The 26727-nt window shown below is 48.5% G+C and overlaps 1 protein-coding gene and 1 non-coding gene across 2 annotated transcripts in view; both read left to right on the top strand.

Moving 5' to 3' along the window:
• LOC142429063 (sphingosine-1-phosphate lyase 1-like) overlaps positions 1-2668 on the top strand; it is a 51961-nt gene extending 49293 nt beyond the window's left edge. The window contains exons 12-14 of the mRNA XM_075534045.1: positions 865-1011; positions 1859-1979; positions 2528-2668. Of these exons, the coding sequence (XP_075390160.1) occupies positions 865-1011; positions 1859-1979; positions 2528-2668 (409 nt within the window). The remainder of the gene's footprint in view (positions 1-864; positions 1012-1858; positions 1980-2527) is intronic.
• Positions 2669-25141: 22473 nt separating this feature from the next.
• Positions 25142-25300, top strand: LOC142430152 (U1 spliceosomal RNA). Its single transcript, XR_012780617.1, has one exon. It is a non-coding gene; the product is annotated as a U1 spliceosomal RNA (small nuclear RNA).
• The last annotated feature ends 1427 nt before the right edge of the window (positions 25301-26727 follow it).

The following is a 26727-nucleotide window of genomic DNA, read 5'->3' as shown; positions in this document are numbered from 1 at the left end:
CTTGCCGAGGGGAGCCACACAGGGTGGTGGTAGACAGACGGTTCAGACTGACAGATCCAGGGTGTGGATTTCTAGCACATTTCCAGGAGATCTGGTGCTGGTGGTTCAGGAATCACACTGGACAGTTGCTGGAATACAGAGTCTCAAGAGTGAGAGAGGGCGTGGACAAGGGAGGAGGTTGAAAGCTGGGCTCCTGTCAGCCTGGAACTGGCTGCACTCTCTGTCCACATGTTGCCCGCCCTCCCTCTCCCTGACCATGGGATGTTGGAAGGTGAAGGGGAGGGGTCAGCAGCCAAGTGCCATTTGTAAAGGCCCACGTGTGGTCCCTATGTGCTGCCGAGTGAGGGACACTGTACCCTCCCTTTCTCTGGGGATTACATACATGACTGTGGACTTTTCAGCACTGTAGGGGTGGAGGGATGAATTTCCCAGAATCCCACCCTCCTCCCCGCTCTGTGAATTGGACTTTCTTTCAGTGCCATAGGAAAGTGCACACTGAGGATGTGTGACGCGGCTTGGGGACTGTGGTGACGTCTCGTCCTACAGCCTTGATTTGGCACCACACTGAGTCAGGTCCTCCTTGGCCAGCCTGGTGTTCACATGGCCCTGTGCGCATGTCACCGGTTGAAGTTGGGCAGACAGGCTAGGAATTAGGGACACATGTGCATGTTACCTGGGTGGGCCTTGGAGCTCTGAATATTCATAGCATTGACCCATGTCCCCCACCCCCCCAAACACACCCATACAACCTACTATCCCCGCCTAGCTTACTCTATTTATAAGGTGAGAAAACCAGAGGTCCACAGGTGATTAAGGAGACGCCTGTGTGACTGGACTTCCTCTTTTCTCTCCTCTGGTTTTCAGGTTGAAGAATATCAAAGGCATCTTTGTCATCGGGGATCCTCAGTTGTCCATCATTGCTCTGGGCTCCAATGACTTTGACATCTACCGCCTGTATAACCTGATGAGTGCTAAAGGCTGGTACCTGAACCCCTTGCAGTTCCCGCCCAGGTAAGCTTGAGGAATCCTCTTCTCCTCCCCTTGCTCCTTGGCTGGCAGAGAGCCTGGGCTTCTGAAGGTGGACTTTGGCTGCTAGAGTCTAGGTTTCTTCTTCCTTGTCCCCTGGCATCGTGAGATGTAGCCTCTAAGGCCTTTACACCTTTCTAAATAAGGCGTAAGCTACTTCAGTGCCTGGTAAACTTCGGTACAGCCTCCTGGGACCAAGGGTGAAGGAGCTTTCCCTCCATTCTCTTTCTATCCCTGTGCCCTTCAGTCTATGACATGACAACACCTGTGTTTCCAATGTGCCTTGTAATTCCTGATTAATAGTTAGCTGGGAACCCTCTGCTGCTCTGTATTCGTTCAGAGCCTGCCAGGAGCTTGGTTAGTGCGCTTTCCTAGCCACGCAGCCTCCACGCTTGGAGAGGAAGAGTCCGCTGTAGCTGACCAGCCTGCTCAGTGCTCATGATCTCGTCTCCTTTCTCCTCTGACACGCGACCAGGCCTTCTCAGTGCCCCTGTGCCCTTCCTCCTTCCAGCTGTGTTCATTGCTTCTTTGTCCAAAGTTCCTCAAGATTTCAGCCAGTAGCCCTGAGCTGTCAGAGTGGTTCTAAGACAGAAGAGTCTCATTGGTGGGAGCATGGCTGTGCGCAGAGGCCTGACTTGGGCAGGAGGGCGGCATGACAGGTCTGGCTCTCCTTCCAACTTGCTGTGCTGAAGCGGACACGGGGCTTGCGAGCCTGAGGGCAGCATGGTTGTTGGCAAACCAGATGCAGCAATGTCCCCATGACTTGGACGTGGACGCCTGCTTGTGGGATGCTGTCCTAAAAACTGCGCATCCTCCTCTCTCCCACCCACAGTATCCATTTCGGCATCACGTTACTCCATACCCGGAATCGAGTAGCCATACAGTTTCTGAAGGACGTCCGGGAATCTGTCACCCAAATCATGAAGAACCCCAAAGCAAAGACCACCGGAATGGTAGGGACACAGGCTCTCACTCGCCTGGGGGCGGTGGGGGTGCAGGGACAGGGATCCTGTGGAAGAAGGAATGACCGGTGCCTGGTCCACTCCGTTCCTGTCCCGCAGACCTCTTACCTGTTTGTTCATTGGAGGAATTCTGCCTCCCCCATTCCCAGGGGGGCTGAGGGCTCCCATGAGACACCCCGTCTCTGTAGAGCAGCTGAAATCTAAGACCTGCTGAACCAAACAGGTGGTGGTTTTGTGCATTTCTAAAGGACATCTTGACACCAGGTCAACAAATGATATTTTTTTCTGGAATTGTCCATGGTAAATCCCATAAGAGGGTTTCTTTAGACAGAAAAGACAGGCTGGCCAGTACCTATGAGCAATGTCCTATGGCTGCTGTCTGTGCGATGACACGCCTGGCTGGGATGGGGGTGACCTGGTGGAGGCTGCAGGATGGGGCCATGTGGGAAGCCAGGGCTGCAGAAAAGAGATTGGAAACCAAACCTTAGTCTTGCTGCTGCCCCGCAATCACTGACTATTTGACTTGCTTGGATTTGTAGGGTGCTATCTACGGCCTGGTCCAGACAATAGTTGACCGGAACATGGTGACAGAGGTCGGCTTGTCCTACCTGGACAGTCTCTTCACTACAGACACAGTGACCTCGGGCAGCCAGATGAATGGCTCTCCCAAGCCCCGCTGAGCCTGGCCTTCAGAAGTTCCCCGGGTGTGGCACGGACCTCGCACAGCTTCGACATCTGGCCTTACTCCATAGCGCACAGCCACCCGGATGGCAAGACAGCTCGGCCCTCAGGACTCTCCTTCCACCTTTCACCATCCTTTCCTGAAGGCGGGCTTCATCACATAGTGATTTTGCCCGTGTTTTAAGTGCTACACTAGGAAGTGTTCTAACCATCTCCTTCTCTAACCTCTAGCTTTCACCTTACTCAATGTGTGGTCACTCTGTGCAGAGCACAACTGAGCAGAGCACAAGTGGTGGGGCCTCGCATGCCTGCTCAGACTGGTACAGACGTCCCCTCACTTGTCCTCTGCATGCTTGCTGTCCCATATGACACTTGGTTGATGCCACATTGAGGGCTTCTTGTTTCCCATGATGCTCCCGTTGCTTTGTTGGGAAGGGAGCCTGGCTTACAGAGTCGCTAATGCGACTGTCTGGATCGAGCTGCCTCTATGAGTGGGCAGTGAGCAGAGCCAGCCTGAACCCTCCCTGTGGTGAAGGTGGTCAGACACCAGGCTCCCTTCTGTCTTTCTGAGCACCAGAGCAGTGTGAGCACCCAGGGGCAGATGCACATCCCCGGTGTTGGTCCCCTTTCCCCACGCCTGAAGCTCTCACGTGAAGACCAGCTTCCCCTCCCTTATGTTTGTCTGAAGGAACCAGCAGTTCCTTCTTACCTGGATAGGTGTGAGCAGGAAGGGAGAGCCCTCTGGCGAGATTTCCCTCTCCCTTAGTGCGTTTTTCTAGCTCTTTTCCCTCTTAACTCAGCTCCCCAAGGTACTAGGACACTGTAGCCTCAGGTTCCGGACATTCCTCAGCCTTGGCCTACAGGGAGCAGCTTAAGATGAGGAACTCTCTTAAGACAAGCAAAGCATGATGGGCCAGCACCAATGTGTGCGAGAGCCTGGGGGATTCCTTCTCATGACTCTTCCCTCAGGGTGGTGCAGGACAGGACCCAGCCCTGCGCCCCCTCCCTGCCCTCTCCCCTCACCATCTGGGGGCCCAGTCTCAGTTGAGACCCTGTCCTCCTCTATGATGTCATATAGTGTGCCTCTCTCCTCCTCGGGGAACAGCAAGCTACTCCTGATCAGGCCCCAGGGGAAATGAGTCCATTTGGTGGTCAAGGGCATTCTTAGGACAAGTCAGGCAAATGTACCTCTGCTCCATCCTCTTCTCAGGGACTCCCTGATAGTCAGCTCTGTCTAGAAGGTCTCCCTTAGCCGTCTAAGGGGCTGCTGGCTGGGAGAGCCAGGCTGCCAGACGAGGTGTCCTGCAGCTCACAGCCTTGTGTTTGAAGCATTCTTCCTACACTGTAGTCGAGTCTAGCTGGCCACCTGCCTGCACGTGTGCACGCGCGTGTCTGTGTCTGTGTGTGTGTGTGTGTGTGTGTTTTCCTCCTGATTGTTCTGCAGTGCACTGTGAGTGCCAAGAGTGGGTGGTGCCTGTGCGTGTCCGGGGAAGGGCTGTGCACGTGGCGATGGCATGCTTCTCCGCAGCTGCTGAAATGGAGTGTCCCAGTCAACACAGTGCAGGACCTGCCCCTAGGTCTCCCCAGCTGCATTGCTGGGGCTCCAGGGACCCAGGCCCACCGGTCGGCCACACTGACCTTGGCCAGCTGGTGTAATGGAGAAACAAGGGTCCCATTGAGTGTGCTAACACTTCCAGTGTCTCCTCCACCCCCGGCTGACCCTGAGCCACTCCCTGTCTCTGGGTGGGAGCCTGGGTGCTGGTATGGAGGGTGCAGCTTTTGAAGGGACCTCCTGCAGCCATTTTAACGTGTGATCCGGGGCTGATTTCTCTTTTCTTTGGTTTTATTTGTGTCTGTGTGTGAGAAACTTCAACTTTAGAAAAGTCATGTTCAAGTTTGGGGGCTGACTGCCACTTATACGCAATGCCTTTTGGCATGATGCCCGGTTCCTGTGCACTTCACTCCTGGCCTTTGAAATCGAGGAGACAATATAGTGAGCCTTCTCAGAGCTGGCACGCAGCGGATGGCCTTGTTTCCCAGGTCTCCTAAGGTTTCTATGCCAGACTGGGCAGGGTTGCCCTGGCAGAGCGATCCTTTGAGTGGCAGTAATAGAGTTTTCCTTTCCGCCAGCGTTCTGCCTGCCCACGTTCTGCCTTTCACAGGCCACTTACTGTAGCACCTGTGCTCAGGGGTGCTCTTAGTCAATAAGCAGAGTAACGGTGAAGTGTTACCTGGTACCTTACACATATCGTGTGCTCAGTGAATGCACAGGCTGATACTCCCTGTCCATTATCGTTCCCGGGATGCCTAAAGAAGGACGCTTACAGAAATGCTGCCAGTTTGCAGCCGGAGAGGTTGTCAGGGGCCACTGTGACCTTGGGATGAAAGGACAGTCTGGGAACATTTCTAGACCTTATGACCTCAAATTGAGTCCCTATGTGAGCGACTCTGTGCATCTGTGCACGTGGCTACTGGAGGAGACGATCACTCCTGTGTCTGTGACATCGGTGTCCCCAGGAACTGAACAATGAACTTCAGGCATTATCTTGTCATCATTTTATCATCCTTGGCCCCCCCGCCCCACCCCCCGGAGCAGATGTTGGAGATGTGCATTCAGATGTGGGAGGGGCGCAAGCATGGATGATCTATGGTGTCCCCCTCAGCTCCCTCCCACATTCCAATGGTATACGTGAGTGATGTATGTGTGTGTGTGTGTGTGTGTGTGTGTGTGCGTGTGGCTCTGTTGTCTGTCATGTAGCTCCCTTTTCTGAGAATGGAAACTGCAATCGACTGGCCTTGCCCCGGAACCACTTGGGTTGGATCCAAACGCATGGGCTGAGAGTAGCAAGAGTTAGACTGGGGAGCCCTCCATCTTTTATCTATTAGAAAGAGACACCATACTCCCGAGAGGCCCTCTGAGCTCAGGGGTTTCAGTTACACAGCGGGCAGCCCTACGGGACAGATGCCAATGAAGGCATTGAAGTGGTAGAGGCATGGGCCAAGAATCCTTAGCCCTGTTTAGGATCTCTCAGTTGCCCAAAAAGGGCAGTGGGGCCCGGGGTCTCATAGCTCGAGCCACCTTGCCCGTGGGTGACCTGCATGAGCCTTATTTCCGGCCAGCACTTTGCCCAACACCGGGGCTGGTATCCATTTCATGGATGCTCACCTGTTGCCTCCCACACAGTGCTCACCTTTCTATCTGGCATCCGAGGGTCTTCACGTTTCATTTAATACTGGTGCTCTGTTTTGTCGCTGCCCTGAGCATGTGCGAGCTTGCAGAGGAAGACCTCCTGGACAGGGGTCTGTATTCTACTTCGGGCTCTGCCATGAGCGTCAGCGGTCTCATCTGCAACAGAGACATTACACCGCTGTGGCAAAGATCAGTCAGACTGTGGAATTTTAAAAAGGCGGGGACCAGGCATGTCGGCCTGCCTTGAAAACCATAAACCAGAAGTTCTCAACCTTCCTCATGCCGCGACCCTTTAATACAGTTCCTCATATTGTGCTGACCCCCCAACCATAAAATTCTTTTTGTTGCTATTTCATAACTGCAATTTGCTACAGTTATGAATTGGACAACCCCTGTGATAGGGTCGTTCCACCCCCAAAGGGGTCACATCTCACAGATTGAGAACCGCTGCCATCAACCCCCACCCAAAGTGTCCACGAATGGAAGAGCTGTGGGACTAGAGCAGCTGACTTGATTCCTGTCCCCTGAGTAAGGAACCAGGGTCTGATGGTCGTGGTGACAGGTATGCCCTCGGGCACTCCTTTTGCGGGTCTATGGATTATCCTGATGGATCCATTTCAACATACCAATTTCTCTAAGCTCTTGGGTGCCTTCTTCTACAGTGTACCAAGGCAGGTCAGGTTCCTCAAGTTGGGCTAATCTAGGCCATCTGGCAGCCCCTGCTTCCGGGAACCAACCAGAGAAGCTATTAGATCCTCTCATAGCCTCTCGAGGTGAGACCTTGAAAGAGGCATCTGTGCTTAGGGGCCGTATCAGGAAGCTCAGACCGATCTCTACTCTTACGTTCCCCACACCCTCAGAAACCATTCCCAAGGATATCCCCAGGCCTCTGCTTGTACGGATTAGAAAACTTGGGTCTTCGTGAGTATGCAGCACTTCTTCCCGGGCCATCATCTGCACTTCACCTTTAGGAGCTTTCGGAGGCAATTCTGGTAACATGTCCAGTGGAAATAACAGGTGGTGAGGGTGTTTCCTGGGGGCTCTCAGCAATATCTTATACAGTATCTCCCCCAGGCAGTGCTCCAGGTTTCAGCTTGAACAGTTTGGTTAATCTGCTCAAGTGTGAATTGTTTTACTGATTAATAGTGGATTAATCCCCTCGGATGGGAAGCATGGATCTATTGACTGGGTGGCTCAATAGACTCTAGGGGCTCAATAGCCTCCTCTTCTGGATCATCAGCCCATATGTTCCCATCCACGTTTCAGGATCCCAATTCTTTGTGATTAATGCCCTTACTTTAATACCAGACTCTGTTCTAGACCTACAATTCAGCTGTCACTGTAATTCAGCTTCTTGCATGATCAGACTCTGGCTTTGTTCTCAGCAACGTCTGCTCTATTACTAGAGGAGAGAAGGCTCTCCTTTGTAGCACATGCAGAAGCTTTTAGGTCTTCTATTCGGCACTTGAGCTGTGCTTCTGAGGTTCTAGATTATCCCTCTCCTTGATCACACTTTCCATTGTAAGGAGGACCAGCCAACCAGCTTCCCTCTCCTTGTCATCCTGACAAAACTGCTGGAAAAATCAAACACATGATCACTCGGAGCCTCTCCTTTCACCAGCACTTCATCTATTGGTGGTGATGTCGTGGATATTAACTTGGCCACTGCACACCATGGATCAACCCCACCCTTTCTAGTAACAGTGGCAGACTCATCCAGGCTTCCGGGGGCAGCATTCTCAGTACTATTAGGCTCACAAAGGCTGGAGGACCAGTTCAGGAAACCCATATTGATGATCCTGTTTATGTAGAACCACTCCCAGTACCAATTGTGTTAGGCAGGGTTCTCTACCAGGACCCACATATAATAGGTTTATTTAGCAAGATGGAACACAATAGCTACTGTATATACTCATGCCAAGTTTTCACCACATTTTAATGCTGTTTTTGTGGTAAAATTATATGCTATGATTGATATTTAGGTATACTTATACTCAAGTATTTATGTCAATTAGTCCACAGAGCAGTACAAAAGGCTCAGTTCAACTCACGTTCTTGGAACAGTTAATATACTGAAGGTCCTTCAACTCACACCTGCTGCTGATCTAAGGTCAAGGAAGAACACAGTGGAATCTGCCCCCAGGCAACATGAGCAGAGTCTGCCTGCAGGCAGCAGACACAGGTAGGGTGGCAACAGCAGGAAGATGAGAAATTGAGGCATAGCACAGGAGGAAAGCAAAGCAAGCCCCAATACAGCCCAAGTGATGCACACAGGGCTGCATGATCCATGGGTTGGTTTGGCACACAGGTAGTGGAGCACATGGTTGAGGCAAATCACTAGCTCAGCCAACAGCCTAGCAGAGCCAGTCATCTTGGTCGCCCTCCAATCAAACTGCAAACTGATTTAGACTGCGCCCACATGTTCCTACAGGAGCCTCCTTGGCGCAATAAACCTATCCCAGATGTCATCATGCCACATCAGGAGGCTCAGGCAGATCCTCGGGGGGGAGGGGGGGAAACCTGGGAAGAAGAAAGATGGCTCCGGTGATTGTGTCCCAGGAGTGGGTTCTGGGTTTCAAGTACTAGCGAACCTTGGTCCTTGGGAGCAATATTTGAAGGGTGTTGGTAAACTTAAGGGCGTCAGTGAGAGGTAGACAGTCCAGGGGGCATGAGAGAAGGAGGGAGGAGAGCTCAGAGGAGGAAAAGAGGCAGAGGCAGGAAGGACTACAAGGGGGAGGGGGGTGGTTGGCAGAGAGGGGGGCAATGCACGAGAGAAAGGAGAGCTGCCAACAGAAGGGTCACCAGGCAGGGGACGCAGGCCCAGTGAGGTGGAAGGAGAGGGAGAGTTGGGGGCGGGTTAAAGACAGGCCCCAAGCCCTGGAAGCCTGTCCCCCACCAAGCATCTGCGCAGTACATAAAGGCAGTACAGCTGGGCTCGTTTCATTTTTTAAATGACATCTTCGGATCTGTCTCCACTTAACAAATCAGGCCACTTATTATTAGCGAGGAGAGGGATAAGTATCACAACCATTCACTTTACATCTGGGTCTCCCAGTAAAGAAGCCAGTAAACCAGCCCCTCTGTCCACTGCTCCTCACACCTTAAGGGCCTGCTAGTCTCCTGGCTGCACAGCCAGGAGCTGTCCACTGACTCTTGGTGCTGAACGTAGCAGTCATTAATTGCCTCCTGGTGTCGAGTGACTGTCAGGGCCTTAGTGCTAAAACCTGGATATATTCTCTGTTTCTAAGGAAAAAGCAGGAAGCCTGCGGGCTGACCACACTGTGAGCCACAGAACCATGTCCTGACTCCAGAGGCAACAGTGACCCCAGGGCTCTTATGGTGCCCCCTCCTCCCACCCCCACTGAAGATACTTACTCTGGCATGGAGTGGGCAGTGGTTTGAATTTACCGTGCCTGACCCTGTTTTTAAGACACCAAAGTGACTTTAAACATATCCCTTCCCACCTCTGGATCTCATGTCTCCCACCTATAAGACAAATGGTTGGGTGAAATACTCTCTGAGTCCCCGCATCCCCAGGTCTAGCCATTTTTGCTACTAAAGGCCTTCTAAAACAGCCTACCTATGGGATCAGTTTCTAAATTCTTTGACTGACTTCAAAGGCCTCTCTGCTCTCCCTCTTACACAGCCTCGGTCCAGATAGACGAAGTGTCTCTCCAGCCCAGCACCCACTCTCCTTGTGGTCCTGAGTCTGTCACCCTCACTGCCCAACTTCTTCCATGGACTCTTCCTCCTTAAACTCTGGGCAAACAGCCAGGATACACACCCCTTGTTGCATCCCTAGGGCCTCCAGCAATTAGAGCAGAGTCAGCAACAACAACAACAATAAAAGAAAACTAGGGCCTTGTAGTTGCTGTGTTTTCAACTCCTCAGACCAGAGTCTTGAGACCAGGGCCCTGTCAGGCCAGGACTGTGTTGGGGGAGGGGGAGGAGGGAGGAGCATGGCTAGGTAATTGGGATAAAAAGACCCATAAACTTTTCAAATAAACCACAATTGCTGAGAGGCTTGTTCTCCCTTCTCTGAGTCCTTCCTCTCAGCTGATGTTGGTGGATAACATCACATTAATATACACTCATGAGTCTGCCTCATTTCCCCATGGGGTGCCAATACATACATGCCGGTGTGGACACAGCCCCCACCTCCCTGGAAAAAGATGAGTTAGCACACTTATTGGACAGTTAGCATGGCTGCTTCAGCTTTACCCCCAGAGTCCTGAAAGGAAGCTTGCCCAAACCCATGGACTGATCCATGGACTGGCAGTTTCTCTGGAGTGCCACACTGGGAGATCCAACTTGGCTTTATTAATTGAGTTCCCTGGATAGCGCTCCAATACAGGCAAGTTGCCGTTCTCGGTGTTTTGAAACCCAGGGGTTTCCAGTGTTGGATGGCAGGGAAGTGACAACTCTTGAGCTCCAGGGGAGCCCATCAGGAGTCACCGCCTACGTCTCTCATCACACACAGTCTCCATCGACTGGGGAGGCGCGATGGTTTTGTGGGTCTGAGAATCCTTGGGAGGAAGCTTCTCCCAACCTTGTGGTCCCATCATCAACGAAGGCACTGTGGCAGGGGTTGGCCTCAGGTCTGCGCACGGCCTACTGCTTGGGAGAACCCTGAGGCCGCAGCCAGTGGTAACGAGAAGTTCCAAATTAAGCCCAGGTTCAAGAAGGTGGTGTTTAGTGGAAAGCCCTGTTTGCCAGCCAGTGTGCCCGTGCTGACAGACCTGAGCCACCTGCAAGAAGAGGGCATCAGAATGTGCTTCCTTTCTCCAAGAAATGTCGGCGCTCCGAATCCCAGAGCTTTTCCTCCTCAGGGCTTGGTGATCATCTAGATGCTAGACTGGTAGTCACTTAATCTGGTGTCAATTTGGGACTTGAGAGGATTAAGAGTGAAGGGGTGGGGTCTAGTCTGTCAATTGGGTCATAGCCAGTGAGGCCTCTGTGTGTGGGCATGGCCTTCTCCTGAGAATTCTGGGAAATCTGGTTTTTCCTCCTTGGAGATGGAAGGCTTCTCTCCACTGACTCCCTTTGAGAAACTCTACTGATAAGATGCATGGAACTACGCTAGTGCCCTTAGCTGGAGAAGCCACGTTGAGACTCCTGACGCCACTAAGATTCTTACACTGCCACTGGATCCATCCTGCATTCAGTGTCGTTGCATGTGTTTCATGAGTCTGAAGAGGATCTATGGGCTAATATCAGACTTATGGACTGGACTCTTCTGGGATGTTCTCGCAATATTAAATGCGCTTGTATGCATATGAGTCTGTGGATGTGATTGTGTAGTCTACCTGGACTAACACATAGACCAACTTTTAAATTTAATTATGGGGCCCAGGATTGGGGTTGGGTTCAGTTGATCAAGTTCACACAGCAAAGAAAGCAGATCTAGATCTGTGTCTCCCAGTTGAGTGCTCTCTCCCTTTGAGGTGCATTTGCATATATGGACCCCGGAGACTGGAGCACCTCAGTAGGGACTTCAGTGACATTGGGAGGGGTAGTTGGGGATACCTGCTCAGGCTGCTCCCCCTGCCCTGTGGAGCATCCCTCTGACTTCACATGGAAGAATGGTATGGGAAGTAGACGTGCCTGGGAAGCGTTTAAGAATCTGCCCTCAGAGCTCTGAGCCATCCCTGACTGGGGGGCAGGAGGCTTCATATTTCTCTGCACCAGGGAACGGATGGTTGAGGAGGAGCTAATGAAGTCATTTTCCCACCAACATATTGAGACAATGACAGATGGCTCCTGGGGATAAGGCAGGTGCTGGCACATGGCCCATTGGGTAGGATGGAGAACAGCATGTCTTTCAATGTCACTGGGGCCACAGGGATGGCTGGGTTCTGAGGGAAGGGGGGATGGGCCCCTGGGGGTAGTATGGTAGACTTCAAGCAGAGCGATAGCCCCCTTTGTGTGGCAGGCTGACAGTTATCAATTGTAAAGGCCCTATAGGAACCTTCTTCATGTCCAAGCAGAGACATGCAGGCCCCCGGGGCACCAATGGATGACCTGGGCTCACAGAGCAAGCTAGGAGCTCAGATTGCTGAAAAGGTCCAAGGTGGTCCAGGGCCGAGAGGACATCATGTATCGCTGTCTCCCCTGAGACAGAGGCGTGAGAGGGGGCCATGGCTTAGCTTATTGCCTGGAGGCTCTGATGATCTGCCCTCAACTTCTCTTCCTCCCCGTCCCCTGTAGCCCCGCCGTCTGCCTATCTCCCACACCTCTGTGCCAAACTCATGCCTCAGCCTCTGAGCAGAGGGCAGGTTGCTTTCTGAAGTTCCTCCCTCCACCCCTTTGCCAATCTCTGGGACGCATGTGTCCAAGTGTCTATCACTCTTGGCCTTCTGGATGCCCTCTCTACCCCGGACTCCCACCAGGGCATGTCCTCTTACAGCCCCTCACAGTCAGTGCTCACTGCCATGGTTTGCCATCGACTCAGTTTTGACTCTTGTGGACCCCATATGTGTCAGAGTAAAACTGCTCTCTGAAGTGGGTTCAGTGGCTACTTTTAAGAAGTAGGTTGCCAGCCCTTTGTTCTGAGCCACCCCTGAGTGGACTGGTATCTCCAACCTTTCAGTTAGCAGCTGAGCACTTTGACTGCATGAAATGCCAACACCACCATATTCAGGAGGTACCTCTGCAAAGAGCGTTCCCTCTGTGGTGGCCTTTCCTGCGGTCAGTGCCGATGGCGGATACCATGTTCCTGGTATGCGAGGAGCAAATGAGGGGCAGAGGACTCGAGGGAGAAGAGGATGAATGGGTCCTTGGCTTTACTGTCAAGTCTAGAGCAGCCTTGGCCCACCCTCGCCATGGAGGTACTCATTTCCCACAGCTCCAGGTGGTCCGTCTGGCCTGAGATTGGCTTTGGGTGAAGAGGCAGGGAAGAGGGAAGGCCAGTGACTTCTAATCAAAATCTCAAGTGGTATGAGCTCACCTGATCAGCATCTTGGAAGGAGACTTGGAAATTATTGACTCTTACCCAGAAGGGGACTCTGAGATCCAGGAGGAATAGCTAACCTAAGGTGTATGTGTTAAGTGCTGACGATGGCCAGATACTAGGCTAGATGCTGGAAATATGAAGGTGAGCAAACTGACCTTCAGGGGCCGCTCACAGAGCCCAGGTTCCAGAACCATTGGGTTTCCAGAAGGGGGAGCATTTACTGGAACATGTTGCCCCACTACCCCCAGCCAAAGGGTCCGCCCTGGAAGCTCTTTATATGGATTCCTACCTCAGAACTATTCCTCGTGACCACTATCTGTAATGACACAATCCATAGGTTGGCTTTGCCCACAGGTAGCGTCGCACACAGGTTGAGGCAGAGAACTAGCTAAAACAGCAGCACGTTCCTGCATGTTCCAATCACCAGAGAGCAAGGCAGAGGGGCGCACGCCTTGTAGATCCATTTATCTCTTTGTGTTCCAAGCAAACTACGACCTGATTGATCCCACATGTTTCTATTGGTCAGGTTGGCCGAATAAACCTATCTATCACAGTCAACTCCTTGCCAACTTGGCACCATTACACCATTCTTTAGCCATAGATAATTTCCATACATTAATTAAATAACATTTAAACCTAACATCACACATCTACCATACATATAAATGAAAACAAACTAATTGTATCCAGTACATAGAACATGTCTTCTCTGTATTCCCTTTGCCTTCAGCCCTTCACCTCAGCTGGCCATGGTGTTTGCCTGGTGGGGTGACAGCAACCTTCATTCCTGAGGGGTCTGGGTCATTAGACATCCAGTCAGGATTGGTTTTCTGTGGAAGTATGTACGTATTTGAACCAAAATATTTGTTGGAGGATGTGATGAAGTCAAAACCAGAGGTTGTTCAGCTTGGAAAGAAGACCCTTGGTCCATGTGTAGACATTTGCAGTGCAGAGTGGGGGACTTTGATCAGTGAGGGCCTTAGAGCTGCATGTTATAATGTTGACTGTAAACTTAACACATAAGCAGTAGCCACTATGACAGTGATTGCGATGGAGCAGCAGAAAATCCTCCTGCAGACACAGAACCGGCATGCAAGGAGCAAGACCACCCTTCCTGCAGGGGACTCCTGAATCTTCTGTGCAGAGGCTTCTAGGACAGGCAGTTTGCAGCAGCAGACACTGAGCAAAGAACCCGCAATGAACTGACATCTGTTTAGTGCTCAGGGGGGCAGACACTGTCTGGTACTGGTCAGACTGGCTGGGAGGCCATACCACGTCTGCTAGAAGGACTCAGGTCTACACAGCTTAGTTTCTGGCCCTGCTGAGAAGCTTCAGTTGTCCACCTAGATGATGCACTTCATGATCCTCAGAAGAGACTTCCCTGCATTTCTTGCATATTGTCCACAGCTCGGGAAAGTCTACCCAGGTAAGTCCTTTCCCATATTTCCCACGGGGCTTGGTTTCTGCGTGAAGCTAGTTGGCAGACCCTGGGCTACATGGTGAACTGTCTTCCCCACTCGGTCCCTGAAGCCAAGGGGACCCAGAAGAGCAAACAGCCCTCGAGGGAAAGGAGGGGGTTCCTAGCCGGAGTGTCACTGTGCCCTGAAAGCATATGGTAAAGGAGGGGAAACAGCCCCCAGCACACATCTCACCGCTGTGGGCGGCCTTGGGCTTATTACTCAGCACAGCTGCCCTGACACTGGTTTAGCTCTCTAGGTTCCAGAACTCACGGGAAACGTCATGGGAAGACTTGGGCCAACACCGGCGGAAGGCTGGAAGCGATCGCCCATGTATGTCGACGAGAAGCCAAGAGCAGAGGTGATGGTCTGGACTAAATGTGCCCGCCTACTCCCCACCCAAAGGTATTCCCGGGGAGCATGAGGGGCTCGGTGTGGAGCGGGGCCCAGACTGTGGCTTCTGGCTGAAGGAGAAAAGGGGTATCCCGAGGCCCCTTTTCTGGGTGTGGGGAGCAACACTGAAATTACTACTTTGGGACCAATATAGATAACAACGTATTATATACCCTGCTCTTTGAAAAGCAGGGAAAGGCTGGGGGTCAGGGAGAATTATGATCAAGGGTCTCTAAATGTGCCTTTTGTATCCCTGAGTACTCTCTTATAAGGGTATAAAAAACTTTTTTTTTCTCCCATCACCCTCTGTTTTCTGTTTGGAACCAGGTCTGTCTCTGCACCCTGAGTTGAGATGTCTACAGCTCAGGTCGTTGGCATGAAACTTGGCTTGCCCATGTGGCCCTGGCTGAGAGCCTGGAAACACCTGTAAGTGACCTTGTGAGTGAAGGCATCCCCAGTGGAGTCCAGGTGGCAGTGAAACAGCCCCTGCCAGAAGGCTAGTCGGTGTCCCTCCGCAGACATGTTAAGAGGCTCGAGGGACTTTCATCTTATGTGAGCAGGTAAGAGGCATACCGGGGAGACCAGGGTCACACGTAGAAACCTAGCCTTGCTGACACACCCTGGTGTCTGAACGCTCACCCTTCTTGGGGAAAGGTGTTGGCCCTTTAAGTCTTGTTGGGAAGCAACCCCGCTTCCCACTATAGAAACTGAAATTCTGATCACCTCTGTCACATCTCTCATAGATTGACTATAGCCACATGGCTCCGGCTTCCTCAAAGAGATGTGCCTTCAGATATGGACTAGAAGCTGTCAAGGACCATGGATAAAAGTCTGCCCTGCTCACGGTGACAGCTACACTGCACCAAACTGCAGGGCGTCACTCTACATGACCACTCTGGGCCCCATTAGCAGTGTCGGCTGCAGCATCTAGTGTTTGGTGGTGGAGGCTGAGATGCCTTCTCCAGATGTCATGATGTAGCTTCTCACACGCTCATTCCAGGTCCCCAGGAGATTGTCTGTACTACTTCCAGTCTGTCCATGAATTCCGCTTCAGCTGCCTGTAGCTAACTGGACGAGGGGCTGCAGACCCCTAGGTCTCCAGGGAACTGAGTCTGGCACGCAGGCCTGGTTGGGGATGAATGAAGTGCCAACTCAGCTGGTAAAAAGGCATAGGACTTTCTCAGCCTGCGGCATCCATGGAAACAAAACAAGCTGTCACTGAGAATGAAGTGTCCTTACAATTGTCCAATAACCACTCCTGCACAGTCCTTGAATGTCATATACTTCATGCCATATCTAAGACAGTAGCTTGGCCCCCAAAGCCTTGCCTCTAGTGGTACGATTGCTGTTGACCTGACATTCACTGGTCAGCCAAATTCACAATGCCTGACAGCCAGATTTGGGTTTTGAAGAGAGTATGTACCTCACTTGCCACCAGCCACTTCAGTGGTGACAGCAAAGGTGGAATGCTTTGAGGAGCATCCAGAGCAGTAAGAAACTCCAACTAGAATAGCCTGTGGTATACTGCTGCCACTTGGCTTTCATGATCTGGCCGGATGTTGGTATCAAAGCATGTGTGGTAGACTGAGATGATCTATGAACATTTTGGCAACCCTTAATTAGAAGAATCTCAGAGGAGGGCCAAGGATTTTAGGGTAAGACAATCTGTCTTCTGCAAATAGCCTCTACTGTGAAATGATGCTTAGCTTGCTGTCTTGCCCATGATAAATGGGCCCAAATGAGGCAGGTATCAGTTGATCTACCCAGCCCATGGTTAAACATAAATTCTATTAAAAAAATGGAACTCTATATAAGAGGGGACCAAATAGGTTTATCTAAGAGCACGTGTGTACTACATAAGGTTTTAGCTATCACAGCATAGCTAATCCTAATCCTTGATGCCACAATCCTTCTATCCATACCTATGGCTCATAGAGTTCCTTATGGTCATTTGAATGAAAACAAATATCTAAGGTTCATAAATTATTCTGGATGATGTTATGAGTTAGATATCTTCAGATATGGCATTGTAACCTTGCTCAGGGTGGTCCTGCAGGTCCATGAAAAGGCCGAATCTTCCCAGTGAACCAGGCTTCAGGCAGGCTATTTCTGTCTAGAACAGTGGTTCTCAACCAGTGAGTTGTGAACCTTTGGAGGGTTGAATGACCCTTTCACAGAGTCACCCAATTCATAACAGTAGCAAAATTACAGTTATGAAGTAACAATGAAAATTTTATGGTTGTGGGGTCACCACAACATGAGTAACTGTATTAAAGGGTCACGGTATTAAGAAGGTTGAAATCCACTGGACTAGAACATAAGATGCAAAATGTACATAGATCTGGGGTCAGAGATGAAGGGTGTGCCTAGATGACCATATTTTTGGAAAGAAGCAAGCTGATATGATGACTGACAAGGCTATTCAGGGAGGAGTTTTATATAAGAATTCCTAGAATGATACAGAATTATCATGGTAGGGAAAAATACTCTCTCCTCTGAAGGAAGCTTAGAGAAATACAATGGTCTGTCTTTAAGTTTGTGAGTCTCCTTCCACAGCTACCTTATCCTTGCTTAATGGGATCATGAGTGAAGTGATGTGGGTATAGGAATAAGGTCATGTATGGAAACAGGATGAAGGCTGAACTGGTAACATCTCTTGCTAGCATGGTGACCCTGGGTCCCTGATAAGTCACCTATACTCTGGGAGACAAGCTGATGGCAAGGTCCTTCCATTGGACTCCTATAGTGGAGGAGTTGCTGTTTTCCTTTACCAAAATAGATACTTATTCTGGATTGATGCCCTTCGCTGCCTGTGGTAGTTATATTTTGTGTGCCAACATGGCACCAGTGAGAAGATGTGCGTAGAGTTTAGAGTGTCTATCAGGTTGTAGGAGTGGAGGCCAACCTGTCAATGGGGTCACAGCCTAATGGTCCTTGCTAGGAGGTGCCTGACCTTTTTGTAAGAGAAACTTGGAGCGTCCTTCTCTCTGGCCCTTTGTGTTCATCCTTGCTGGGATCTGCCTCTAGGCGTGCCTTCATGTGTCCCCCCCCCCTCACCCTGAAAACTGTTGGCACTCTTCTATATTTTCATCAACCTTAGATCCACACAACTCTGCACCCAGAGCTTGTGAGCTCTTTGGTTCCCGTTTTACCCTTCTGCATCATCAGACTGCAACTACATGAGTCTGAAGAAGGCCCAAGACACCATCAGAACAATGGACTTAAACTGGGATGGGGTGTGAAAATGTGTTTATCTGCCCCAATTTTGTTAGGAGCTTTTCATAGAGAAAAACAAAATTGAGTTAGATGTCTAAATGAAGTTTGCCACACATAAAACTACTTTTCATCTCCCCCTTCTGTTTTAATAATTGAGATTTTAAGACACTGTTAGCAATCTCGGGCGATTTGTTTGATTCAAAATAGACCCGATCGACAGACAAGAGAACAGGGAAAATGGCGTCCAGGTAGAATCATCTGTCTGGCACCTGCTATTGCTAAATCAGAAAATTAAGAGGTAAAGAGGCCAATACTGGGATGCTGGGTGCTAAAAAATAGATTTGGTGTACTAGGGTCTGGTTCAGACATCCCCTGGTGATTTTCACCCAAGAAGTGATTTGAGAACTCGCTGAAATGCTCTAAGTTCACAGAGTCCGCCTACAGGCTCTGTTAACCCATCTCTAGGTCTTAAAGGACGATAGCCATCACCCCTTTCTGCATGCAAGCTCTGAGTCCTGCATCAAGAAGTAGTTTCCCCAAGCTGTTTTCTAAAAGTAGTGATAATCTGATTCTCACAGAGCCTCCAAGAACTAGCGACAAGACCTTACACCGGAGTTCTCCTCTCTGCTACAAACGTAGCTTCTGCAGTCTCAGACTATGCAGCCCCCTCCCCAGCCAGAAGCGGAGTGACTGTATCTGCAATCTTCTTTTCCCCTCTCCCCAGCTCCACACCTACCAATGTGGATAACGATAGACAACTAGATATTAATGTACAGCAACCGAAGTGCCACAGAGGTATTTACCTGTGACAGTACACAGATCCCCAGAGCACAATCTGCCGTGTTGTCCAGCACAGAGCCTGGAATGACACAGAAGTGCAGCTGGGGGAGAATTCAGATCCAGTTTGGCCTAAACCCTCTCTTCTAATTTGGTATCCATCCTTTCCATAGGGGACATAGCAGTACAGCCCCAATACAAGGACACCCACAAGCCCATTATAAAAATTAAAAAACAATACATTTTAAAATATGCTTTCAGTTCCAGGCTGTGTACTTTTGTGTAACTTTCAATGTAAGCTGCCAGAACTCTGGCCATTAGCATAGCATTAACATAACAAGACAGCCAGGATTCCAATCACCAGAACAGAGCCTAGGATTTTAACATAACAAAACAGGAAAAACCAACATGTTCTGATTGTTACAGCCCAAACCTAATTCTGGATCTACCACTTTGGGACTCTATAGAGAGTCTTTAAATTTCTTTAAATTGTGGGCAGTCCAGACCAGCCCTGTGCCCAAGCTTCAGCACTACCCCAAACCAGCACCCTGCCTACATAGCAATCTGACCCAACATCATTGTTGGCCACAGGTAGTCCTCAAAAACACTCTTATTGGTTTCACAGACAAAGAGCTCAGGACCCCTGTTCTCCAATGAACATGGTGCCCAAGTTCTTCCAAAATGACGCGTGAACAGCAACATACCTCAACACCATCAACAAGAAAACAAAATGCAGCAGCAGAGGAAGTCATAAACCTCATGACACTCATAAAAGAATCAGATGTTGATCTGCCACAAAAAGAATTCTTCAGAATGCTACTTGTAGTAATACAGCATATGAGGGGAGAAACACAGAATAAGGACACAAAGATAGAGAAGCTGACGCCCATAATAGAGGGGATGCAGCCCACACAACAAAGGTAAATACAAGAACTAATGGATGAAGTAATCGAAGCAAAACACAAGATCATGGTCTGCACCAACAGGCTAGAAGAGGCAGAGAATCGTACCAGAGATTTGAGGACAATCAGACTTCAACAAATGGGAAAGACAGCCAAACAAGATAAATAAGGAGGTGGGAGAAAAATCTCAAAATCAATGACGTATGCAATGAAGAGTAAGAATATTTGAGTAATTCGTCTACCACATCAAGGTGCAAGGAAGAAGGCAACAGTTAAAGTAGTGAGGGAATTTCTCGAAGCAAACTTCCCTACCTTCATGAATGAGCAGCAGGTATTCATAAAGGAAGCAGAGAGGACAACAACCAAACTAAACTCCAGGAAGAACTCACCAAGGCACATAATAATTAAATTGTCCAACTTTGAGGAAAAATAGAAAATTTGAAGAGGAGCTAGAGGAAAAACGGTAGTCAATTACAATGGTGCTCATTTAAGGATATGCTCAGACATATGAGCAGATACCATGAAGAGGAGAAGAGAGCGAAGTAATATCTTACAAAGGTTGAAAGAAAAAATGCCAACCTGAGAATACTCTACCCTGCCAAACTATGTATTAAGATAGACAGTGAGGTAAGAGTCTTGCCAGAAAAGAGCATCTTCTGATACCTCTTCCCAGTCAACAACAACAACCAGAGACAAAGCTTAGCAGGCTGGTTCAGAAAACAAAACCCATCAATCTGTTGCCTGCAAGAAACACATCTTAAACTCGCAGACAAAAATAGACTAAGAATAAAAGGCTGGTGGAAAATACATCAGGCAAACATCAACTTAAAAAAAGCAGGAGTTGCAATGCTAATCTCTGAAAAAAGTGACCTCAATGTTCAAACCATAGCAAGAGACACGGATGAGTACTGTATAATACTCAAGGGATCAGGAGACCAGGCACCAGTAACATTGTAAATATATATGTGCCTAACAAGAGACCCTAATGAAATTCTTCAAACTACTCAGAAGATGAAAAGAAAAATCACAGACTCAACAATCATAGTAAGTGACTTAAATACACTACTATTAGAGAAAGATAGATAACTGGAAAGAAGCTAATCAAGGAGGCTTCAGAGCTAAACACTTCAATTAGGTGACTAGAGCTGAAAGACATTTATAGAACTCTCCATCCAAATGCAAAAAAAAATCACTTTCCTTTCCAGTGAATATGACTCATTTTCAAAAATAGAACACTCACTGGGACACCACTCAAGCCTGAGTAGATTCAAACACATAGAGATCACTAAGATGTCCCTCAGACCACCATGCCATAAAGTTGGAGATCAACAAAAGGACAGCCAGAAAAAAAGAGAAAACAAATGGGGGATGAATAAAAATCTTCTGCGACATGAATGGGTACTGGCACAGATTAGAGAGGAAATTAGGAAGTTACTAGAAAGTAACGAGAATGAGAATGCACCATAGCAAAACCAATGGGATACAGCGAAAACAGGTATCACAGGAAGTTGGATAGTGATTAATGCATATATGAAAAAGGAGAGACATATCACTGATAGGCTATCACAAAACCTCCACCAATTAGAACAGAGTCAACAGAAGAACCCATTCAATCGTAAAAGAAAATAAATAATAAAAACCACTACTGAGTTAAAAGAGTGGGAAAACAGGAGAACAATGCAGCAAAAAGCTGGTTCTTTGAAAGGAACAACAGAATCGACAGACTGCTGGCAAACCTAAGCAAGGAAAAGAAGGAGCAAATATCAATAGACAGACAGCATGAGGAATGAAACTGGGGAAATCAAAATGGACCCCAACAAAATTAAAAGGAACATCCAAAGCATCATGAAAACCTGTATTTAAATGAATATAAAAATGTGGAAGACATAAACAAATACTTGGAAAATTGATGATCTGAGATACAGGTCAAGAAATTTAACAGACCCACAGCAAAAGAAGAAATACCTATGGCTATCAAGAAACTACCAACAATTTAAAAGAAGAAAGAAACTACCAAAAAAAAAGATCCCAGGGGAGAAAAACATAAAAATAACATACCTATATACTCAAGTATAAGCCTATTTTTTCAGCACATTTTTATGCGATTTTTGTGGTAAACTTAGGTGCCTCCGAGGATATTCAGGTTGCCTTATACTTGAGTATAAACAGCAATTAAAGAAAAATGCTCCTGCACCAGACAATTAAAGATTATTAAAGTATAGTGATTAATCACAAAACAATATGTAATTATATATTATGAAATATTTATTTCTAATTACAAATAAATTAAATTTAGTCTTGAAGCATGATGTAGCATGTGTAACAGTCTTCATGCCGGGCACTCATATGTAGTTATATTTGCATGTGGGCGGATCCTCATGGAGACTGATAGAGCGGTGTCTTGGTACCTAAGACCATCGGAAATAGGTGTTTTCAGATAGTCATAGATGACCAATGTGAAAGGGTCATTTGACCCCTAAAGGGGCAGTGACCCACAGGTTGGGAATTGCTGACATAAGCTAACTGTAAGAGGGAACTGTACATGCACAGATAAAACCAAAACTAACAAATGGGATATACTAAGGATAAAGAACATGTGTGTGATAAATGACTTCACCAAGAGAGTAACAAAAGAACCAACAAACTGGGAGAGGACTTTAACAATGACACAACGGAAACAGGGCTTCATACTAAAATCTATAATACCCTGCTAGCCTGTAAAAAGAAGAACCAGTTAACCCCCCGAGGAAGTGGGCAAAAGATGTGAGCAGAAGTTTCACTAGGAAAGAGACCTGAAAGGCCAAAAAACATATGAGAAAATGCTCCCAACAATTAGCCATCAGATAAATGCAAATTAAACAACTATAAACTACCACCCAACAACTTTCAGGATATCCCAAATCAGAAAATCAGAGAGCAACAAATATTGGAGGGACTGTGGAAACCGCAACTCTCCTCCGCTGCTGGTGGTTGTGTAGCTACGTATAGTCACTGGGGAAAGCCATCTGGTGATATTTGAAGCAAATGGAAATTGAACTACCTATGACCCAGAAATCCTCTACTGAGCATTTATATAGGCAGAAGAGGTAAGCAGTAGACCAGGACCAGTTGTTTGGGCTCCAATGTTTACTGTGGTGAAATTCACAAACGCAAAGAATTGGAAACAACAATCGATAGATGAGTGGATTAGAAAACTCATACACACACTGGAGTACTACGCATAAATAAAAAGCACCGAAGATCTCGTGAAGCACTTTGTCTCAAGAGAAGAGTTGGAGGAAATTATGCTAAGTGAAGGTAGTTAATCACTAAAGGAGGACAACATGAGTCCGCCGAGGTAAGTATAATCAGCATAGTAGGTACAGAAGAAAAGCCACTTCTCTCACATTATATGGGTTGAGATCCAGGCAGTCAGGTGGGGGACAGGCCACACCCAAGGATGTACATGTCATTCCAACACAAAGAAGGGGAAAGGGGAAAAGGGGGATGGAGAAAGGGGTTAAAAAAAACGAAGGCACTGAGGGAGCAGGACACTAACCCACCCAAGGGGATGGTATTTATGTCTCTACAGATATGGAGTGTGCATGCTGACCCCAGCACTGCATGCCAAACCTTGAGGGAAATGTAGCCACGTGGAGCAACTCGTGAACAGAGTGGGCTACAGGGCTGGCCCCGATCAGAGCCAAACTGACCCCTCCCCTAGATGTACATGCTTACAGAGGACAACACTAAACCTGCAGGTTGGGGAGAGGGGCTGGCCTACCACATCCACATGGAAGCAAACCAAGAAGGAAAAGAGAGAGTGAGGGTCTAGTCCCCTTATCGGCCCACCAAGGCCTGAGGTTGACATCCCTGCACGGAGCTGCTAAAGCACAGAGAGGACTGTACAGCGAAGGACAGGTTGAGATGTGTGGTCCCCTCACTGGAGCAGGCTGCGACAGATGACAATACTGGGAAAACATGGTAGGGAGTGGGTGTGGGCTGAATGCCCGACAGTGGGGCAAACCAAGAAGGAAACATAATAGATCAGCAGCGGGAGCAAAGCCAAGCCACAAAGCCCCCGCGGAGCCCCAAAAGTAGACTTCAGGCTAGGAGTGGCAGTTCTCAGAACTCCCCAGGACCAGGGGGGGGGGAAAGTCACAAAGGTTGGCATACAGACTTGGAATATTGTATGCTTTCTCAGGGTTTTTTGCTCGTTATTTTATTTATTTTCTCATTGTAGTCAATCTTTTGTTTTCTTTTTGTTTTGTCTCCATTAGTCTACAAATACAAGATAGGTATGGGAAGCAATCCTGAGAGAAAGCAACAAGACCAAGGGTTCCGGAGGGACTTGGGGGGATAAGGAAGTAGGGAGAGGGAGTAGTGAGCAAACAATTCCACAGACAGGAAAACAATTAGGAAATTAAAATCAACAAGGAGGAGGATGTAGAACCTGGAGGAAGATGGATGAATCCTGGGGGTGTTGGAGCAACAGTAATCTATCTGAGCGGAATTACAAAGAGGCAGAAGAAGGATGAGTGTGATGGTGAGACAGGACGAAGGTAAAACGAGGCAGAGGAAAATCTAGGAAGCAAAGCTATAAACATGGGCGTATACATATGTAAATATATTAATTCATAAAAATAGAGTTACTTGCCCATACACGTGTATTTACATGGCAGCACATTGAGGTACTGGACTGACTTTGGACTTCTGCTCAAGCCCTCCCTCAAGGCAATAGCACTTTGTTCTAACAGCCTGGCATTCTACGATGCTCACCCTCCTGGCACGATCACTGAAGACAAAATGGATACAAAAGCAAATGTGGTGAAGAAAGCTGTTGGTGCCCGGCTATCAAAAGATATGGCATCTGGGTCTTAAAGGCTTGCAGTTAAACAAGCGGCCATCTAGCTCAGAAGCAACAAGCCCACATGGAAGAAGCACACCAGCCTGTGAAATCATGAGGTATTGATGGGATCAGGAAACAGGCATCATAAAATCTAAAACAAACAAACAAAGAAAAATCGTATTGTGGAGAACAAGGGGGATCAGAGCAGAGCCCTGAAACCCATCTGTAGACTATGGGACATCCCCTCACAGAAAGGTCACAGGAAGGGATGAGCCAACAAGGGCACAGTATAGCACCAATGAAACACACAATATTGCTCTGTTTCCTTGCGACTGCCTCACCCTCCAATATCATGACCCCAGTCCTGCCTTCCAATTCGGGCTAGACGAGCCTGTACACTGGTACAGATAAGAGCTCAGGACACAGAATTCAGGAAAGATAAACCCCTCAGGGACAGAAATAGGAGTAACGATACCAGGAGGGTAAAGGTAAGCGGGACAGAGGAAGGGAGGAAGGCTTGTCGATCGCAGTGATGGACATAGAACCACCCACACCACCTCCACCACCACCCCACCACCCCGTGGGGGATGAACAACAGAAACCATGGGGTAAGAGACACAGTGGTCAGTGTAAGCCATGAAAAGAATAATTTACATTTTATCAGGGCCCCCAAAGGTGGGAGCAGCGAGGGAGGGAAAAAACATGGGCGGATACCAGGGCTGAAATAGAAAATAAATGTTTAAAAAATAACGATGACATACTTCCCTGGCAGGGGAGATACCATGATCACGAAGGTGGCTTTCCCAGTGCAGGGCTTATTTATTGCACTTCAGATGTGCTGACCCCTGCCATTTCCCCAAATGTGGGAAACTGCATAATTTGTGGTAGTGGGGGACTGCGTTCGTGCTCTCCCCTGAAAAAAAATAAACTAATGATGGCAACATATGTGCAAATATGCTTGATACAATTGATGTATGAATTTTTATAAGAACTGTTTAAGAGCCCTCAATAAAATGATCTTTAATAAAATAAATCACTTCAGCAATTGTGTCAGGAAGGTGAGCATCACAAAATGTTGGATCATTAGAACAAAGTGTTCTTGCACTGAGAGAGGGAGGACTTGAGTAGAGGCCCAATGCCCGTCTGCTACCTTAAAACTTAACATTTAAATATATGTACATAGACCTATATTCCCATCATGATATATATTTATTTACATATGTGCATGCCTACATTTATACCTCCATAAATGTCCTTTGCCTCTTAGTTCTTCCCTCTATTTCTGTTTTCTTTCCTCCTGTCCCACTATCATGTTCGACATTCATTCGACTCTCAGTACTTTCTCTCAGCTAATTGCGCTTGAGCAACCCCATCAGGCATTCTATGTCCTCCTCACCATCAATTTTAGGTCTCTTATTGTCCTCTTGTCCCTAGGTTAGTTGGCTCCCCCTCACTTTCTCCCACCTCCTCCTTTCCCATGTCCCCCCAGAACAGTCAGCTCAATTGTTTTCTCCTCCGGATCTTATCCTGCCTATCCTATGTGGATAGACATGAGAAAAAGGAAAAGGAAAGAAAAAAGAAAAAGAGCCCCCACCACCACCACCAAACCCCCCCCCCAGTCCTATCAGTAGTTTCAGGCCTTTCTGCTGACCCTTCTGAATGTCTCCCAATCAGCCACAACCTGCCCACTGATTCCAAGGCCTATTTCCAGGATTACTCGGGTACTTCATCTTTTTGCTCCCCTTTCTGTTCTGCAGCACTCCCTTCATGTTTTGCTCCAGTGGCGGAGGAGGTGGGGGTCAGACCGGGCACAATTCCCACTCTGTGTCTCCAGTGCTGTCCCCTGTAGCCCTGTGGGGCTCATGGTAGGGCCAGCACCACCGTCCTCTCTGTGCATTGGCTGCTTTGAGCAGGAATGTTATCCTGGAAGTATGGTGGGCCAGGTTGCCCACTCTCCCTAGGCTGTATCCTCAGTGCCCTCCTCTGTAGTTCATTCTTCTGGGGAGGGGATTCGTGTAGCTGGGACTGGGGCCAGCCCAGCAGGCCTTTCTGTTAGTTCACAGTTTCATACCTATATGTTGCCTTAGAGCAGCGGTTCTCAACCTGTGGGTCGCGACTCCTTTGGGGGTTGAATGACCCTTTCACAGGGGTCGCCCGGTTCATGACAGTAGCAAAATTACAGTGATGAAGTAGCAACAAAAAATAGTTTAATGGTTGAGGGGTCATCACAACATGAGGAATTGTAGTAAAAGGTTGCGGCATTAGGAAGGTTGAGAACCACTGCCCTAGAGACTTGGCACCCCAGATTGTGGTCTGTGTAAAGGAAACTGAGGCACAAGGAGA

This window comes from Tenrec ecaudatus, chromosome 16, assembly GCF_050624435.1.
Source record: "Tenrec ecaudatus isolate mTenEca1 chromosome 16, mTenEca1.hap1, whole genome shotgun sequence".
Taxonomy (NCBI): Eukaryota; Metazoa; Chordata; class Mammalia; order Afrosoricida; family Tenrecidae; genus Tenrec; species Tenrec ecaudatus.
This window is presented reverse-complemented; position numbering and strand designations above follow the sequence as displayed.